The sequence below is a fragment of the Pseudophryne corroboree genome, chromosome 7 (genome assembly GCF_028390025.1).
Source record: "Pseudophryne corroboree isolate aPseCor3 chromosome 7, aPseCor3.hap2, whole genome shotgun sequence".
In the NCBI taxonomy this organism is placed as follows: Eukaryota; Metazoa; Chordata; class Amphibia; order Anura; family Myobatrachidae; genus Pseudophryne; species Pseudophryne corroboree.
The window spans coordinates 518,736,908-518,757,045 of NC_086450.1; the positions used below are offsets into that span (position 1 = coordinate 518,736,908).

Here is a 20,138-nt window from a genome sequence, read left to right on the forward strand (position 1 = left end):
CATAGACCCTTGTGATGATGTATGTTCCAGTATTCCTGTATATAATACTCTTCTCCTCTGTCCTCCGTGGGTCACCTGTGATGTGTATATAACATTCCTGTATATTATACTGTCATAGACCCTTGTGATGATACATGTTCCAGTATTCCTGTATATAATACTCTTCTCTTCTGTCCTCCGTGGGTCACCTGTGATGTGTATATAACATTCCTGTGTATTATACTGTCATAGACCCTTGTGATGATACATGTTCCAGTATTCCTGTATATAATACTCTTCTGTCCTCCGTGGGTCACCTGTGATGTGTATATAACATTCCTGTGTATTATACTGTCATAGACCCTTGTGATGATACATGTTCCAGTATTCCTGTATATAATACTCTTCTGTCCTCCGTGGGTCACCTGTGATGTGTATATAACATTCCTGTATATTATACTGTCATAGACCCTTGTGATGATACATGTTCCAGTATTCCTGTATATAATACTCTTCTCTTCTGTCCTCCGTGGGTCACCTGTGATGTGTATATAACATTCCTGTGTATTATACTGTCATAGACCCTTGTGATGATGTATGTTCCAGTATTCCTGTATATAATACTCTTCTCCTCTGTCCTCCGTGGGTCACCTGTGATGTGTATATAACATTCCTGTGTATTATACTGTCATAGACCCTTGTGATGATGTATGTTCCAGTATTCCTGTATATAATACTCTTCTCCTCTGTCCTCCGTGGGTCACCTGTGATGTGTATATAACATTCCTGTGTATTATACTGTCATAGACCCTTGTGATGATACATGTTCCAGTATTCCTGTATATAATTCTCTTCTGTCCTCCGTGGGTCACCTGTGATGTGTATATAACATTCCTGTGTATTATACTGTCATAGACCCTTGTGATGATACATGTTCCAGTATTCCTGTATATAATACTCTTCTCCTCTGTCCTCCGTGGGTCACCTGTGATGTGTATATAACATTCCTGTGTATTATACTGTCATAGACCCTTGTGATGATGTATGTTCCAGTATTCCTGTATATAATTCTCCTCTGTCCTCCGTGGGTCACCTGTGATGTGTATATAACATTCCTGTGTATTATACTGTCATAGACCCTTGTGATGATACATGTTCCAGTATTCCTGTATATAATACTCCTCTGTCCTCCGTGGGTCACCTGTGATGTGTATATAACATTCCTGTATATTATACTGTCATAGACCCTTGTGATGATGTATGTTCCAGTATTCCTGTGTATATAATACTCTTCTCTCTCCGCTTTTCCCTCCTTCCTATGTGTGACATGAGACAGGAAATGATTTCTCCAAATTGTTTCCAGAGATGAGACACAGGGAAATAATAAGAGTCTCGCAGAGAGACGCCTAAACACCAGCAAAGAGACAGATGGGAATACTGTGAGTATTGAGGCCTTACTAAATTGCTCAAAGTGGCCAAATTCATTGAATAAAATATAGTGACAGCCTGCACACACTGAGAGGAGACACTCGCATAGTGACAGCCTGCACACACTGAGAGGAGAGACTCGCATAGTGACAGCCTGCACACACTGAGAGGAGAGACTCGCATAGTGACAGCCTGCACACACTGAGAGGAGAGACTCGCATAGTGACAGCCTGCACACACTGAGAGGAGACACTCACATAGTGACAGCCTGCACACACTGAGAGGAGACACTCACATAGTGACAGCCTGCACACACTGAGAGGAGAGACTCGCATAGTGACAGCCTGCACACACTGAGAGGAGACACTCACATAGTGACAGCCTGCACACACTGAGAGGAGACACTCACATAGTGACAGCCTGCACACACTGAGAACAGCCTGCACACACTGAGAGGAGACACATAGTGACAGCCTGCACACACTGAGAGGAGACACATAGTGACAGCCTGCACACACTGAGAGGAGACACATAGTGACAGCCTGCACACACTGAGAGGAGACACTCGCATAGTGACGGCCTGCACACACTGAGAGGAGAGACTCGCATAGTGACAGCCTGCACACACTGAGAGGAGACACTCGCATAGTGACAGCCTGCACACACTGAGAGGAGACACTCGCATAGTGACGGCCTGCACACACTGAGAGGAGAGACTCGCATAGTGACAGCCTGCACACACTGAGAGGAGACACTCACATAGTGACGGCCTGCACACACTGAGAGGAGAGACTCACATAGTGACAGCCTGCACACACTGAGAGGAGACACTCGCATAGTGACAGCCTGCACACACTGAGAGGAGAGACTCGCATAGTGACAGCCTGCACACACTGAGAGGAGACACTCGCATAGTGACAGCCTGCACACACTGAGAGGAGAGACTCGCATAGTGACAGCCTGCACACACTGAGAGGAGACACTCGCATAGTGACGGCCTGCACACACTGAGAGGAGAGACTCACATAGTGACAGCCTGCACACACTGAGAGGAGACACTCACATAGTGACAGCCTGCACACACTGAGAGGAGACACTCGCATAGTGACAGCCTGCACACACTGAGAGGAGAGACTCGCATAGTGACAGCCTGCACACCCTGAGAGACTCACATAGTGACAGCCTGCACACACTGAGAGGAGACACTCGCATAGTGACAGCCTGCACACACTGAGAGGAGACACTCGCATAGTGACAGCCTGCACACACTGAGAGGAGACACTCGCATAGTGACAGCCTGCACACACTGAGAGGAGACACTCACATAGTGACAGCCTGCACACACTGAGAGGAGACACATAGTGACAGCCTGCACACACTGAGAGGAGACACATAGTGACAGCCTGCACACACTGAGAGGAGACACTCGCATAGTGACGGCCTGCACACACTGAGAGGAGACACTCACATAGTGACAGCCTGCACACACTGAGAGGAGACACTCGCATAGTGACGGCCTGCACACACTGAGAGGAGACACTCACATAGTGACAGCCTGCACACACTGAGAGGAGACACTCGCATAGTGACGGCCTGCACACACTGAGAGGAGACACTCACATAGTGACAGCCTGCACACACTGAGAGGAGACACTCGCATAGTGACAGCCTGCACACACTGAGAGGAGACACTCGCATAGTGACAGCCTGCACACACTGAGAGGAGACACTCGCATAGTGACAGCCTGCACACACTGAGAGGCGAGACTCGCATAGTGACAGCCTGCACACACTGAGAGGAGAGACTCGCATAGTGACAGCCTGCACACACTGAGAGGAGAGACTCGCATAGTGACAGCCTGCACACACTGAGAGGAGAGACTCATAGTGACAGCCTGCACACACTGAGAGGAGAGACTCGCATAGTGACAGCCTGCACACACTGAGAGGAGACACTCACATAGTGACAGCCTGCACACACTGAGAGGAGAGACTCGCATAGTGACAGCCTGCACACACTGAGAGGAGAGACTCGCATAGTGACAGCCTGCACACACTGAGAGGAGAGACTCATAGTGACAGCCTGCACACACTGAGAGGAGACACTCGCATAGTGACAGCCTGCACACACTGAGAGGAGAGACTCGCATAGTGACAGCCTGCACACACTGAGAGGAGAGACTCGCATAGTGACAGCCTGCACACACTGAGAGGAGACACTCGCATAGTGACAGCCTGCACACACTGAGAGGAGAGACTCGCATAGTGACAGCCTGCACACACTGAGAGGCGAGACTCGCATAGTGACAGCCTGCACACACTGAGAGGCGAGACTCGCATAGTGACAGCCTGCACACACTGAGAGGAGACACTCGCATAGTGACAGCCTGCACACACTGAGAGGAGACACTCACATAGTGACAGCCTGCACACACTGAGAGGAGACACTCGCATAGTGACAGCCTGCACACACTGAGAAGAGACACTCGCATAGTGACAGCCTGCACACACTGAGAGGAGAGACTCGCATAGTGACAGCCTGCACACACTGAGAGGCGAGACTCGCATAGTGACAGCCTGCACACACTGAGAGGAGACACTCGCATAGTGACAGCCTGCACACACTGAGAGGAGACACTCGCATAGTGACAGCCTGCACACTCTGAGAGGAGACACTCGCATAGTGACAGCCTGCACACACTGAGAGACTCACATAGTGACAGCCAGCACACACTGAGAGACTCACATAGTGACAGCCAGCACACACTGAGAGACTCACATAGTGACAGCCAGCACACACTGAGAGACTCACATAGTGACAGCCAGCACACACTGAGAGACTCACATAGTGACAGCCTGCACACACTGATGACACTCGCATAGTGACAGCCAGCACACACTGAGGTACTCGCATAGTGACAGCCTGCACACACTGAGAGACTCGCATAGTGACAGCCTGCACACACTGCGGGACTCACATAGTGACAGCCTGCACACACTGAGAGACTCACATAGTGACAGCCAGCACACACTGAGAGACTCACATAGTGACAGCCAGCACACACTGAGAGACTCACATAGTGACAGCCAGCACACACTGAGACACTCACATAGTGACAGCCTGCACACCCTGAGAGACTCACATAGTGACAGCCTGCACACACTGAGGGACTCACATAGTGACAGCCTGCACACACTGAGAGGAGAGAGTCACATAGTGACAGCCTGCAAACACTGAGACTCGCATAGTGACAGCCTGCACACACTGAGAGGAGAGACTCACATAGTGACAGCCTGCACACACTGAGAGGAAAGACTCGCATAGTGACAGCCTGCAAACACTGAGACTCACATAGTGACAGCCAGCACACACTGAGGGACTCGCATAGTGACAGCCTGCACACACTGAGAGACTCACATAGTGACAGCCTGCACACACTGAGAGACTCACATAGTGACAGCCAGCACACACTGAGAGACTCACATAGTGACAGCCAGCACACACTGAGAGACTCACATAGTGACAGCCTGCACACCCTGAGAGACTCACATAGTGACAGCCTGCACACACTGAGAGGAGAGAGTCACATAGTGACAGCCTGCAAACACTGAGAGACTCGCATAGTGACAGCCTGCACACACTGAGAGGAGAGAGTCACATAGTGACAGCCTGCAAACACTGAGAGACTCGCATAGTGACAGCCTGCACACCCTGAGAGACTCACATAGTGACAGCCTGCACACACTGAGGGACTCACATAGTGACAGCCTGCACACACTGAGAGGAGAGAGTCACATAGTGACAGCCTGCAAACACTGAGAGACTCGCATAGTGACATGCTGAGTAGTTTGGGAGTTTGTGAGAGCGCACTGTAGGAATGAGAGGGAGAGAAGGAAGTTTCTGTCTCTGTCTGACGTGTGGTTTTTCTGTCTCTCACTGTTTATATCTTCACCATGTTACAGACTTCTGTTTCCCATAAAAGGAGAAAGAGATGTAAGGACCCCTCCCAATCCCACACTCCGTCCTCATTCCTGCAGCCCTGCGTCCACATTCTCCTCCGCAGCACTAACCCCAAGTCTGTGCTCTCTCTTCTACTCCAGCAATGCTGTCTCATTTCTATCCTTCTGTCCTGCTCTACTATCCCCTAATGCCCCCTGAGCCTGTGACTTCTCCGACTCCATGCTCTGCCTTCATCCTCCCTATAAACTCTCTTATTCCTGCCTTCAGCCTCACTACACCCTCATCCTCACTGTGCTCTCTCCTCTTCTTCCTTCCATCCTCATGCTCACTACACTCTCATCATCCTCATCCTCACTACACCCCTCATCCTCACTGTGCTCTCTCCTCTTCTTCCTTCATCACCATCCTCACTACACTCTCATCATCCTCACTACACCCCTCATCCTCACTCTGCTCTCTCCTCTTCTTCCTTCATCATCCTCACTACACTCTCATCATCCTCATCCTCACTACACCCCTCATCCTCACTGTGCTCTCTCCTCTTCTTCCTTCCATCCTCATCCTCACTACACTCTCATCATCCTCATCCTCACTACACCCCTCATCCTCACTCTGCTCTCTCCTCTTCTTCCTTCCATCCTCATCCTCACTACACTCTCATCATCCTCACTACACCCCTCATCCTCACTGTGCTCTCTCCTCTTATTCCTTCCATCCTCACTACACTCTCATCATCCTCATCCTCACTACACCCCTCATCCTCACTCTGCTCTCTCCTCTTCTTCCTTCCATCCTCATCCTCACTACACTCTCATCATCCTCACTACACACCTCATCCTCACTGTGCTCTCTCCTCTTCTTCCTTCCATCCTCATCCTCACTACACTCTCATCATCCTCATCCTCACTACACCCCTCATCCTCACTGTGCTCTCTCCTCTTATTCCTTCCATCCTCATCCTCACTACACTCTCATCATCCTCATCCTCACTACACCCCTCATCCTCACTCTGCTCTCTCCTCTTCTTCCTTCCATCCTCATCCTCACTACACTCTCATCATCCTCATCCTCACTACATCCCTCATCCTCACTGTGCTCTCTCCTCTTCTTCCTTCTACCATCGTCCTCACCACACTCTCATCATCCTCATCCTCACTACACCCCTCATCCTCACTCTGCTCTCTCTTCTTCTTCCTTCATCATCATCCTCACTAGACTCTCATCCTCATCACACTCTCATCATCCTCATCCTCACTACACCCCTCATCATCCTCATCCTCACTACACCCCTCATCCTCACTGTGCTCTCTCCTCTTCTTCCTTCATCATCATCCTCACTAGACTCTCATCATCCTCATCCTCACTACACTCTCATCATCCTCATCCTCACTACACCCCTCATCCTCACTGTGCTCTCTCCTTCCTTCATCATCATCATCCTCACTAGACTCTCATCATCCTCATCCTCACTACACTCTCATCATCCTCATCCTCACTACACCCCTCATCCTCACTGTGCTCTCTCCTCTTCTTCCTTCATCACCATCCTCACTACACTCTCATCATCCTCATCCTCACTACACCCCTCATCCTCACTGTGCTCTCTCCTCTTCTTCCTTCCATCCTCATGCTCACTACACTCTCATCATCCTCATCCTCACTACACCCCTCATCCTCACTGTGCTCTCTCCTCTTCTTCCTTCATCACCATCCTCACTACACTCTCATCATCCTCACTACACCCCTCATCCTCACTCTGCTCTCTCCTCTTCTTCCTTCATCATCCTCACTACACTCTCATCATCCTCATCCTCACTACACCCCTCATCCTCACTGTGCTCTCTCCTCTTCTTCCTTCCATCCTCATCCTCACTACACTCTCATCATCCTCATCCTCACTACACCCCTCATCCTCACTGTGCTCTCTCCTCTTCTTCCTTCCATCCTCATCCTCGCTACACTCTCATCATCCTCATCCTCACTACACCCCTCATCCTCACTCTGCTCTCTCCTCTTCTTCCTTCATCATCCTCACTACACTCTCATCATCCTCATCCTCACTACACCCCTCATCCTCACTGTGCTCTCTCCTCTTCTTCCCACCATCCTCATCCTCGCTACACTCTCATCATCCTCATCCTCACTACACCCCTCATCCTCACTCTGCTCTCTCCTCTTCTTCCTTCATTATCCTCACTACACTCTCATCATCCTCATCCTCACTCTGCTCTCTCCTCTTCTTCCTTCCATCATCCTCACTACACTCATCATCCTCACTACACTCATCATCCTCATCCTCACTACACCCCTCATCCTCACTGTGCTCTCTCCTCTTCTTCCTTCCATCCTCACTACACTCTCATCATCCTCATCCTCACTACACCCCTCATCCTCACTCTGCTCTCTCTTCTTCTTCCTTCCATCCTCATCCTCACTACACTCTCATCATCCTCATCCTCACTACACCCCTTATCCTCACTCTGCTCTCTCCTCTTCTTCCTTCATCATCCTCACTACACACTCATCATCCTCATCTTCACTACACCCCTCATCCTCACTGTGCTCTCTCCTCTTCTTCCTTCATCATCCTCACTACACTCTCATCATCCTCATCCTCACTACACCCCTCATCCTCACTGTGCTCTCTCCTCTTCTTCCTTCCATCCTCACTACACTCTCATCATCCTCATCCTCACTACACCCCTCATCCTCACTCTGCTCTCTCCTCTTCTTCCTTCATCATCCTCACTACACTATCATCATCCTCATCCTCACTGTGCTCTCTCCTCTTCTTCCTTCCATCCTCATCCTCACTACACTCTCATCATCCTCATCCTCACTACACCCCTCATCCTCACTCTGCTCTCTCTTCTTCCTTCCATCCTCACTACACTCTCATCATCCTCATCCTCACTACACCCCTCATCCTCACTGTGCTCTCTCCTCTTCTTCCTTCCATCACCATCCTCACTACACTCTCATCATCCTCATCCTCACTACACCCCTCATCCTCACTGTGCTCTCTCTTCTTCTTCCTTCCATCCTCATCCTCACTACACTCTCATCATCCTCATCCTCACTACATCCCTCATCCTCACTGTGCTCTCTCCTCTTCTTCCTTCCATCCTCATCCTCACTACACTCTCATCATCCTCATCCTCACTACATCCCTCATCCTCTGTGCTCTCTCCTCTTCTTCCTTCATCATCCTCACTACACTCTCATCATCCTCATCCTCACTACACCTCTCATCCTCACTCTGCGCTCTCCTCTTCTTCCTTCATCATCCTCACTACACTCTCATCATCCTCATCCTCGCTACACCCCTCATCCTCACTGTGCTCTCTCCTCTTCTTCCTTCCATCCTCACTACACTCTCATCATCCTCATCCTCACTACACCTCTCATCCTCACTCTGCGCTCTCCTCTTCTTCCTTCATCATCATCACTACACTCTCATCATCCTCATCCTCGCTACACCCCTCATCCTCACTCTGCTCTCTCCTCTTCTTCCTTCCATCACCATCCTCACTACACTCTCATCATTCTCATCCTCACTACACCCCTCATCCTCACTGTGCTCTCTCCTCTTCTTCCTTCCATCCTCATCCTCACTACACTGTCATCATCCTCATCCTCACTACACCCCTCATCCTCACTGTGCTCTCTCCTCTTCTTCCTTCCATCATCATCCTCACTACACTCTCATCATTCTCATCCTCACTACATCCCTCATCCTCACTGTGCTCTCTCCTCTTCCTTCATCATCCTCACTACACTCTCATCATCCTCATCCTCACTACACCTCTCATCCTCACTCTGCTCTCTCCTCTTCTTCCTTCTATCATCATCCTCACCACACTCTCATCATCCTCACTACACCCCTCATCCTCACTCTGCTCTCTCCTCTTCTTCCTTCCATCCTCATCCTCACTACACTCTCATCATCCTCATCCTCACTACACCCCTCATCCTCACTCTGCTCTCTCCTCTTCTTCCTTCCATCATCATCCTCACTACACTCTCATCATCCTCATCCTCACTACACCCCTCATCCTCACTGTGCTCTCTCCTCTTCTTCCTTCTCTCATCATCCTCACTACACTCTCATCATCCTCATCCTCGCTACACCCCTCATCCTCACTGTGCTCTCTCCTCTTCTTCCTTCCATCCTCACTACACCCTCATCCTCACTACACCCCTCATCCTCACTGTGCTCTCTCCTTTTCTTCCTTCCATCACCATCCTCACTACACTCTCATCATCCTCATCCTCACTACACCTCTCATCCTCACTCTGTGCTCTCCTTTTCTTCCTTCCATCACCATCCTCACTACACTCTCATCATCCTCATCCTCACTACACCCCTCATCCTCACTGTGCTCTCTCCTCTTCTTCCTTTTATCCTCATCCTCACTACACTCTCATCATCCTCATCCTCACTACACCCCTCATCCTCACTCTGCTCTCTCTTCTTCCTTCCATCCTCACTACACTCTCATCATCCTCATCCTCACTACACCCCTCATCCTCACTCTGCTCTCTCCTCTTCTTCCTTCTATCATCATCCTCACCACACTCTCATCATCCTCACTACACCCCTCATCCTCACTCTGCTCTCTCCTCTTCTTCCTTCCATCCTCATCCTCACTACACTCTCATCATCCTCATCCTCACTACACCCCTCATCCTCACTCTGCTCTCTCCTCTTCTTCCTTCCATTATCATCCTCACTACACTCTCATCATCCTCGCTACACCATCATCCTCACTCTGCTCTCTCCTCTTCTTCTTTCCATCACCATCCTCACTACACTCTCCTCATCCTCATCCTCACTACACCCCTCATCATCCTCATCCTCACTACACCCCTCATCCTCACTCTGCTCTCTCCTCTTCTTCCTTCATCATCCTCACTACACTCTCATCATCCTCATCCTCACTACACCTCTCATCCTCACTCTGCTCTCTCCTCTTCTTCCTTCCATCCTCATCCTCACTACACTCTCATCATCCTCATCCTCACTACACCCCTCATCCTCACTCTGCTCTCTTCTTCCTTCCATCCTCACTACACTCTCATCATCCTCATCCTCACTACACCCCTCATCCTCACTCTGCTCTCTCCTCTTCTTCCTTCTATCATCATCCTCACTCTGCTCTCTCCTCTTCTTCCTTCCATCCTCATCCTCACTACACTCTCATCATCCTCATCCTCACTACACCCCTCATCCTCACTGTGCTCTCTCTCCTCTTCTTCCTTCCATCCTCATCCTCACTCTGCTCTCTCCTCTTCTTCCTTCTATCATCATCCTCATCCTCACTACATCCCTCATCCTCACTGTGCTCTCTCTTCTTCCTTCCATCTTCACTACACTCTCATCATCCTCATTCTCACTACACCCCTCATCCTCACTGTGCTCTCTCCTCTTCTTCCTTCCATCACCATCCTCACTACACTCTCATCATCCTCATCCTCACTACACTCTCTCTTCTTCCTTCCATCCTCACTACACTCTCATCATCCTCATCCTCACTGTGCTCTCTCCTCTTATTCCTTCCATCCTCATCCTCACTACACTCTCATCATCCTCATCCTCACTACATCCCTCATCCTCACTGTGCTCTCTCTTCTTCCTTCCATCTTCACTACACTCTCATCATCCTCATCCTCACTACACCCCTCATCCTCACTGTGCTCTCTCCTCTTCTTCCTTCCATCACCATCCTCACTACACTCATCATCCTCATCCTCACTACACCCCTCATCCTCACTCTGCTCTCTCTTCTTCCTTCCATCCTCACTACACCCCTCATCCTCACTGTGCTCTCTCCTCTTCTTCCTTCCATCCTCATCCTCACTACACTCTCATCATCCTCATCCTCACTACACCCCTCATCTTCACTGTGCTCTCTCCTCTTCTTACTTCCATCCTCATCCTCACTACACTCTCATCATTCTCATCCTCACTACACCCCTCATCCTCACTGTGCTCTCTCCTCTTCTTCCTTCCATCCTCATCCTCACTACACTCTCATCATCCTCACTACACCCCTCATCCTCACTGTGCTCTCTCCTCTTCTTCCTTCCATCACCATCCTCACTACACTCTCATCATCCTCATCCTCACTACACCCCTCATCCTCACTGTGCTCTCTCCTCTTCTTCCTTCCATCATCATCCTCCTCACTACACTCTCATCATCCTCACTACACCCCTCATCCTCACTCTGCTCTCTCTTCTTCCTTCCATCACCATCCTCACTACACTCTCATCATCCTCATCCTCACTACACCCCTCATCCTCACTGTGCTCTCTCCTCTTCTTCCTTCCATCCTCATCCTCTCTACACTCTCATCATCCTCATCCTCACTACACCCCTCATCCTCACTGTGCTCTCTCCTCTTCTTCCTTCCATCCTCATCCTCACTACACTCTCATCATCCTCATCCTCACTACACCCCTCATCCTCACTCTGCTCTCTCTTCTTCTTCCTTCCATCATCATCATCCTCACTACACTCTCATCATCCTCACTACACCCCTCATCCTCACTGTGCTCTCTCTACTTCTTCCTTCCATCCTCATCCTCACTACACTCTCATCATTCTCATCCTCACCACACTCTCATCATCCTCATCCTCACTACACCCCTCATCCTCACTGTGCTCTCTCCTCTTCTTCCTTCCATCATCATCCTCACTACACTCTCATCATCCTCTTCCTCACTACACCCCTCATCCTCACTCTGCTCTCTCTTCTTCCTTCTATCATCATCCTCATCCTCACTACACCCCTCATCCTCACTCTGCTCTCTCCTCTTCTTCCTTCTATCATCATCCTCACCACACTCTCATCATCCTCATCCTCACTACACCCCTCATCCTCACTCTACTCTCTCCTCTTCTTCCTTCATCATCATCCTCACTAGGCTCTCATCATCCTCATCCTCACTACACCCTCATCCTCACTGTGCTCTCTCCTCTCCTTCCTTCCATCCTCATCCTCACTACACTCTCATCATCCTCATCCTCACTACAGCCCTCATCTTCACTGTGCTCTCTCCTCTTCTTCCTTCCATCCTCATCCTCACTACACTCTCATCATCCTCATCCTCACTACACCCCTCATCCTCACTGTGCTCTCTCCTCTTCTTCCTTCCATCCTCATCCTCACTACACTCTCATCATCCTCACTACACCCCTCATCCTCACTGTGCTCTCTCCTCTTCTTCCTTCCATCACCATCCTCACTACACTCTCATCATCCTCATCCTCACTACACCCCTCATCCTCACTGTGCTCTCTCCTCTTCTTCCTTCCATCCTCATCCTCACTACACTCTCATCATCCTCATCCTCACTACACCCCTCATCCTCACTCTGCTCTCTCCTCTTCCTTCTCTCATCATCCTCACTACACTCTCATCATCCTCATCCTCACTACACCCCTCATCCTCACTGTGCTCTCTCCTTTTCTTCCTTCTCTCATCATCCTCACTACACTCTCATCATCCTCATCCTCACTACACCCCTCATCCTCACTGTGCTCTCTCCTCTTCTTCCTTCTCTCATCATCCTCACTACACTCTCATCATCCTCATCCTCACTACATCCCTCATCCTCACTGTGCTCTCTCCTCTTCTTCCTTCCATCCTCATCCTCACTACACTCTCATCATCCTCACTACACCCCTCATCCTCACTCTGCTCTCTCTTCTTCCTTCTCTCATCATCCTCACTACACTCTCATCATCCTCATCCTCACTACACCCCTCATCGTCACTGTGCTCTCTCCTCTCCTTCCTTCCATCCTCATCCTCACTACACTCTCATCATCCTCATCCTCACTACAGCCCTCATCTTCACTGTGCTCTCTCCTCTTCTTCCTTCCATCCTCATCCTCACTACACTCTCATCATCCTCATCCTCACTACACCCCTCATCATCCTCATCCTCACTACACCCCTCATCCTCACTGTGCTCTCTCCTCTTCTTCCTTCCATCCTCATCCTCACTACACTCTCATCATCCTCATCCTCACTACACCCCTCATCCTCACTCTGCTCTCTCTTCTTCCTTCCATCCTCACTACACTCTCATCATCCTCATCCTCACTACACCCCTCATCCTCACTCTGCTCTCTCCTCTTCTTCCTTCTATCATCATCCTCACCACACTCTCATCATCCTCACTACACCCCTCATCCTCACTCTGCTCTCTCCTCTTCTTCCTTCCATCCTCATCCTCACTACACTCTCATCATCCTCATCCTCACTACACCCCTCATCCTCACTCTGCTCTCTCCTCTTCTTCCTTCCATTATCATCCTCACTACACTCTCATCATCCTCGCTACACCATCATCCTCACTCTGCTCTCTCCTCTTCTTCCTTCCATCACCATCCTCACTACACTCTCCTCATCCTCATCCTCACTACACCCCTCATCATCCTCATCCTCACTACACCCCTCATCCTCACTCTGCTCTCTCCTCTTCTTCCTTCATCATCCTCACTACACTCTCATCATCCTCATCCTCACTACACCTCTCATCCTCACTCTGCTCTCTCCTCTTCTTCCTTCCATCCTCATCCTCACTACACTCTCATCATCCTCATCCTCACTACACCCCTCATCCTCACTCTGCTCTCTTCTTCCTTCCATCCTCACTACACTCTCATCATCCTCATCCTCACTACACCCCTCATCCTCACTCTGCTCTCTCCTCTTCTTCCTTCTATCATCATCCTCACTCTGCTCTCTCCTCTTCTTCCTTCCATCCTCATCCTCACTACACTCTCATCATCCTCATCCTCACTACACCCCTCATCCTCACTGTGCTCTCTCCTCTTCTTCCTTCCATCCTCATCCTCACTCTGCTCTCTCCTCTTCTTCCTTCTATCATCATCCTCATCCTCACCACATCCCTCATCCTCACTGTGCTCTCTCTTCTTCCTTCCATCTTCACTACACTCTCATCATCCTCATTCTCACTACACCCCTCATCCTCACTGTGCTCTCTCCTCTTCTTCCTTCCATCACCATCCTCACTACACTCTCATCATCCTCATCCTCACTACACCCCTCATCCTCACTCTGCTCTCTCTTCTTCCTTCCATCCTCACTACACTCTCATCATCCTCATCCTCACTGTGCTCTCTCCTCTTATTCCTTCCATCCTCATCCTCACTACACTCTCATCATCCTCATCCTCACTACATCCCTCATCCTCACTGTGCTCTCTCTTCTTCCTTCCATCTTCACTACACTCTCATCATCCTCATCCTCACTACACCCCTCATCCTCACTGTGCTCTCTCCTCTTCTTCCTTCCATCACCATCCTCACTACACTCATCATCCTCATCCTCACTACACCCCTCATCCTCACTCTGCTCTCTCTTCTTCCTTCCATCCTCACTACACCCCTCATCCTCACTGTGCTCTCTCCTCTTCTTCCTTCCATCCTCATCCTCACTACACTCTCATCATCCTCATCCTCACTACACCCCTCATCTTCACTGTGCTCTCTCCTCTTCTTACTTCCATCCTCATCCTCACTACACTCTCATCATTCTCATCCTCACTACACCCCTCATCCTCACTGTGCTCTCTCCTCTTCTTCCTTCCATCCTCATCCTCACTACACTCTCATCATCCTCACTACACCCCTCATCCTCACTGTGCTCTCTCCTCTTCTTCCTTCCATCACCATCCTCACTACACTCTCATCATCCTCATCCTCACTACACCCCTCATCCTCACTGTGCTCTCTCCTCTTCTTCCTTCCATCATCATCCTCCTCACTACACTCTCATCATCCTCACTACACCCCTCATCCTCACTCTGCTCTCTCTTCTTCCTTCCATCACCATCCTCACTACACTCTCATCATCCTCATCCTCACTACACCCCTCATCCTCACTGTGCTCTCTCCTCTTCTTCCTTCCATCCTCATCCTCTCTACACTCTCATCATTCTCATCCTCACCACACTCTCATCATCCTCATCCTCACTACACCCCTCATCCTCACTGTGCTCTCTCCTCTTCTTCCTTCCATCATCATCCTCACTACACTCTCATCATCCTCTTCCTCACTACACCCCTCATCCTCACTCTGCTCTCTCTTCTTCCTTCTATCATCATCCTCATCCTCACTACACCCCTCATCCTCACTCTGCTCTCTCCTCTTCTTCCTTCTATCATCATCCTCACCACACTCTCATCATCCTCATCCTCACTACACCCCTCATCCTCACTCTACTCTCTCCTCTTCTTCCTTCATCATCATCCTCACTAGGCTCTCATCATCCTCATCCTCACTACACCCTCATCCTCACTGTGCTCTCTCCTCTCCTTCCTTCCATCCTCATCCTCACTACACTCTCATCATCCTCATCCTCACTACAGCCCTCATCTTCACTGTGCTCTCTCCTCTTCTTCCTTCCATCCTCATCCTCACTACACTCTCATCATCCTCATCCTCACTACACCCCTCATCCTCACTGTGCTCTCTCCTCTTCTTCCTTCCATCCTCATCCTCACTACACTCTCATCATCCTCACTACACCCCTCATCCTCACTGTGCTCTCTCCTCTTCTTCCTTCCATCACCATCCTCACTACACTCTCATCATCCTCATCCTCACTACACCCCTCATCCTCACTGTGCTCTCTCCTCTTCTTCCTTCCATCCTCATCCTCACTACACTCTCATCATCCTCATCCTCACTACACCCCTCATCCTCACTCTGCTCTCTCCTCTTCCTTCTCTCATCATCCTCACTACACTCTCATCATCCTCATCCTCACTACACCCCTCATCCTCACTGTGCTCTCTCCTCTTCTTCCTTCTCTCATCATCCTCACTACACTCTCATCATCCTCATCCTCACTACACCCCTCATCCTCACTGTGCTCTCTCCTCTTCTTCCTTCTCTCATCATCCTCACTACACTCTCATCATCCTCATCCTCACTACATCCCTCATCCTCACTGTGCTCTCTCCTCTTCTTCCTTCCATCCTCATCCTCACTACACTCTCATCATCCTCACTACACCCCTCATCCTCACTCTGCTCTCTCCTCTTCTTCCTTCTCTCATCATCCTCACTACACTCTCATCATCCTCATCCTCACTACACCCCTCATCGTCACTGTGCTCTCTCCTCTCCTTCCTTCCATCCTCATCCTCACTACACTCTCATCATCCTCATCCTCACTACAGCCCTCATCTTCACTGTGCTCTCTCCTCTTCTTCCTTCCATCCTCATCCTCACTACACTCTCATCATCCTCATCCTCACTAAACCCCTCATCCTCACTGTGCTCTCTCCTCTTCTTCCTTCCATCCTCATCCTCACTACACTCTCATCATCCTCATCCTCACTACACCCCTCATCCTCACTCTGCGCTCTCCTCTTCTTCCTTCATCATCCTCACTACACTCTCATCATCCTCATCCTCACTACACCCCTCATCCTCACTGTGCTCTCTCCTCTTCTTCCTTCCATCATCATCCTCACTACAGCCCTCATCCTCACTACACCCCTCATCCTCACTGTGCTCTCTCCTCTTCTTCCTTCCATCCTCATCCTCTCTACACTCTCATCATCCTCATCCTCACTACATCCCTCATCCTCACTGTGCTCTCTCCTCTTCTTCCTTCCATCCTCACTACACTCTCATCATTCTCTTCTTACTTCGGTCATCAGCATCTACACTATTCCCTTATCCTCATTACACTCATCATCTTCCCACCGCTCTCATCATCTCTATCCTTCCAATGTTGTATTATTTCACCCTGCTCTGGGTATTTATTACCAGTGTTCACATATCATCTCTCATTCTTCTCTTATCACCCTATCCATGATATCCATCTGTATCATCACATATTCTGCAGTTTTCCTTCACAGTCCTCTTGAAAGTGTCACCTTGATTCCATATCCAAACCATACGCTTATTATATTTCATATACTCCATTTACTCTATAACAGAACCGTAACCATTTCCCTCTGCTTTCCTCTTTCAGGTCTGCGCTGCGTGTGGTGATGCATCATGGAAGATTTAGGTCAGTATTATTGGTCACTTTCACTGACACAATAAATGGGGAAATATGTTACATTTTGCCTATAATAGCTTCCAGTTAGTGCGCATCTTACATAGAATACATTGTTATTGTACTTTATCATAATGTCCAATATCTCAGTGTGTGTATGTATGTATGTATGTATGTGTGAATGTATGTGTGTGTGTGTGTGTGTGTGTGTGTGTGTGTGTGTGTGTGTGTGTGTACGTACGGGTGTGTATGTGTGAGTGAATGTATGTATGTATGTGTGTAAGTATGTATGTGTATGTACGTATGTATGTATGTATGTTTGTATGTGTGTATGGATAGATATTTAAAAAAAATAATTCTATATATATAGAGAGAGAGAGAGAGAGAGAGAGAGAGGTGAAGGAGCACTCACAAATGCACAGTCACTTTATTTGATACTTGCTAAATCCCAAACGTTTTCGATCTCTTTGATCTTCATCAGGGGTCACAACAGAGCAATGCATTCATCACCGAACAAGTGATCACAGGTCATGCCTACCTAGTCCCCATTTATACTCATCTGGTTACAAATAAAGAGCACTGGGGCACAGGTGACCACGCCCACCTTACATCACAAACAACACACTATGTTGCCATTTAAATCATACTTGCCTACCTGCCCTCTCCATGAGGAGAAAATGCTCTGTTCCTGGACTCTCCTGGTAATGTATGATTGCCATCACCTGTGGTGAGCTGGGTAATTGATAAGAAAGGTGTTTCACCACAGGTGATGGCAATCATACATTACCAGGAGAGTCCAGGAACAGAGCATTTTCTCCCTCATGGAGAGGGCAGGCAGGCAAGTGTGATTTAGATAGAGAACAGCACAATATGTCACACACGTTCCTCCAAACAATGTAACAGGTGTCAGCCAGCCGCTGATTACCTAACATCTAAATAGAGCGGTTACTGGGCTAACAGCGGCGAGGGGCCGCTTCCGCGCTCCAGCTGGAACGCACGTGTCACTTCCGCTCATCTGATGCGGACATACCTATATGGAGAATGTGCGGCTGATGCTGGAACCCGGAGACGCGGCCTCAACGTGACCACTGTTGCCAAGCAACCACTAGTGGCCCCAGCGTCACTGTTACCCAGCAACCAGGGTTCATGCCAGAAGTGGCAGCCTCAGTATCATCAAAATAAACATGGATAATAGTGTTGCTAATGTAATAATCATACTGAGTATATGGGGACAAAGTAGACCAAAGACCCAGAATTGTCACACATATATAATCATATACTAATCGCTGCATATATCCAAAAATATATAGTTTTTTTTTTATGTTTTATGAAAAAAGTTTTTTTTGTTTTGTTTTTTTAAAAACGTGTGTTGGCACATAATGCAGTGCAGTGGCCAAAAAATCTACTATCGCAAAAAAATATTGAATGGATTGTATTTATTCAAACAGTTTGGAGCAACGGTTCCAAGAGAGTAGATCCACTTAGATTCTAATTTCCTAAGGATTAGGGCACGGTCACCTCCATGGTTCAGTGGGGGGACCCAGTCAATGAGTCTGCATTTCAACGATGATACCTGATGTCCCATGGATAAACAATGTGCAGCCACCGGTTTGTCTGAAGCACCGGTTTCCCATGCTTTGTTGATTGAACTTTGGTGGTTGGCCATACGCTCACGAAAGCTGCAGGTCATCATCCCAACGTATGCCAAACCACATGGGCATGTTAGCAAGTAAATAACGTGGTCCATACGACAATGTAATTTATACTTGATCTTAATTGGTGTACCCCTGTGTGGATGGGGAAAAGTTGCATCCGGTACCATAGACCTACATGTCGCACAGCCAGTGCATTTAATGCAACCTGGTTTCTGTGTGTTTAGCCAGGTACTGTCCCTGTTGACAGATGTTTTAGATGGATGCATTAGTAATTGCTTGAGATTCTTTCCCCACCTGAATGCCATCATGGGCAATGTGCTGCCAATAACGGGATCAGTGCTGACAGTAGACCAATTCTTCTTGATCGATTTTGTGATGATAGGTGCCCTATCGTCGTACTTAGTCACGTATATCATACGTCCCTGTTTTTTAATGGGTTGTGTAGTAATTTTCTTGCATGTTCTGGTGAGGCATCCCTCAATTGTGCTCTTCTTATAACCCCTGTCGAGGAAACGTTCCTTCGTTTCAACAATTTGTGCTTCTGCAAGAACCAGATTGGTGTTATTACGCAATACTCACATAAATTGTGAGATGGGAAGGCTATCTTTCAATGTTGGTGGATGATTACTCGTAGCAAAAAGCAGAGAATTTCATTCTGTAGCCTTCCGATATAAAGTAGTCCCCAGGCCAGTACCCTCACGGAACACCGTCAAATCCAAAATGTTGATAGTCTGTCTCTCAACCTGTTTAGTGGACCAGACAGTTGAGTCCAATGAATTCAAGTACTCCAGCATACTGTAAAAATCCTCCTCAGTGCCTTTCCACAATATAAAAATGTCCTCTATGAATCTTTTGTAATATACAATCCTATCACCATAAGCTGGCAGAATATGGGTGGTCTCATATTCATGCATAAATATCCCTGCATAAGCCGGGGCCACATTAGAACCCATTGCGGTCCCGGCAACTTGGATAAAGTAATCCCCCTCATACATAAAATGATTATTCTCCAATACCAGCTGTAACAATTCTAGAATGACCTCAATGGGCGGGCTCTGAACAA

At 48.6% G+C, this 20,138-nt stretch overlaps 1 protein-coding gene across 1 annotated transcript in view; it reads left to right on the top strand.

Moving 5' to 3' along the window:
- Positions 1-5,423: 5,423 nt before the first annotated feature.
- The window catches only part of LOC134944463 (transforming growth factor beta-1-induced transcript 1 protein-like), a gene marked incomplete at its 3' end in the record, with an annotated part of 233,014 nt that continues 218,299 nt past the window's right edge, over positions 5,424-20,138 (top strand). Inside the window, exons 1-2 of the mRNA XM_063933033.1 lie at positions 5,424-5,483; positions 17,394-17,432. Coding sequence (XP_063789103.1) covers positions 17,420-17,432 — 13 coding nt within the window. The remainder of the gene's footprint in view (positions 5,484-17,393; positions 17,433-20,138) is intronic.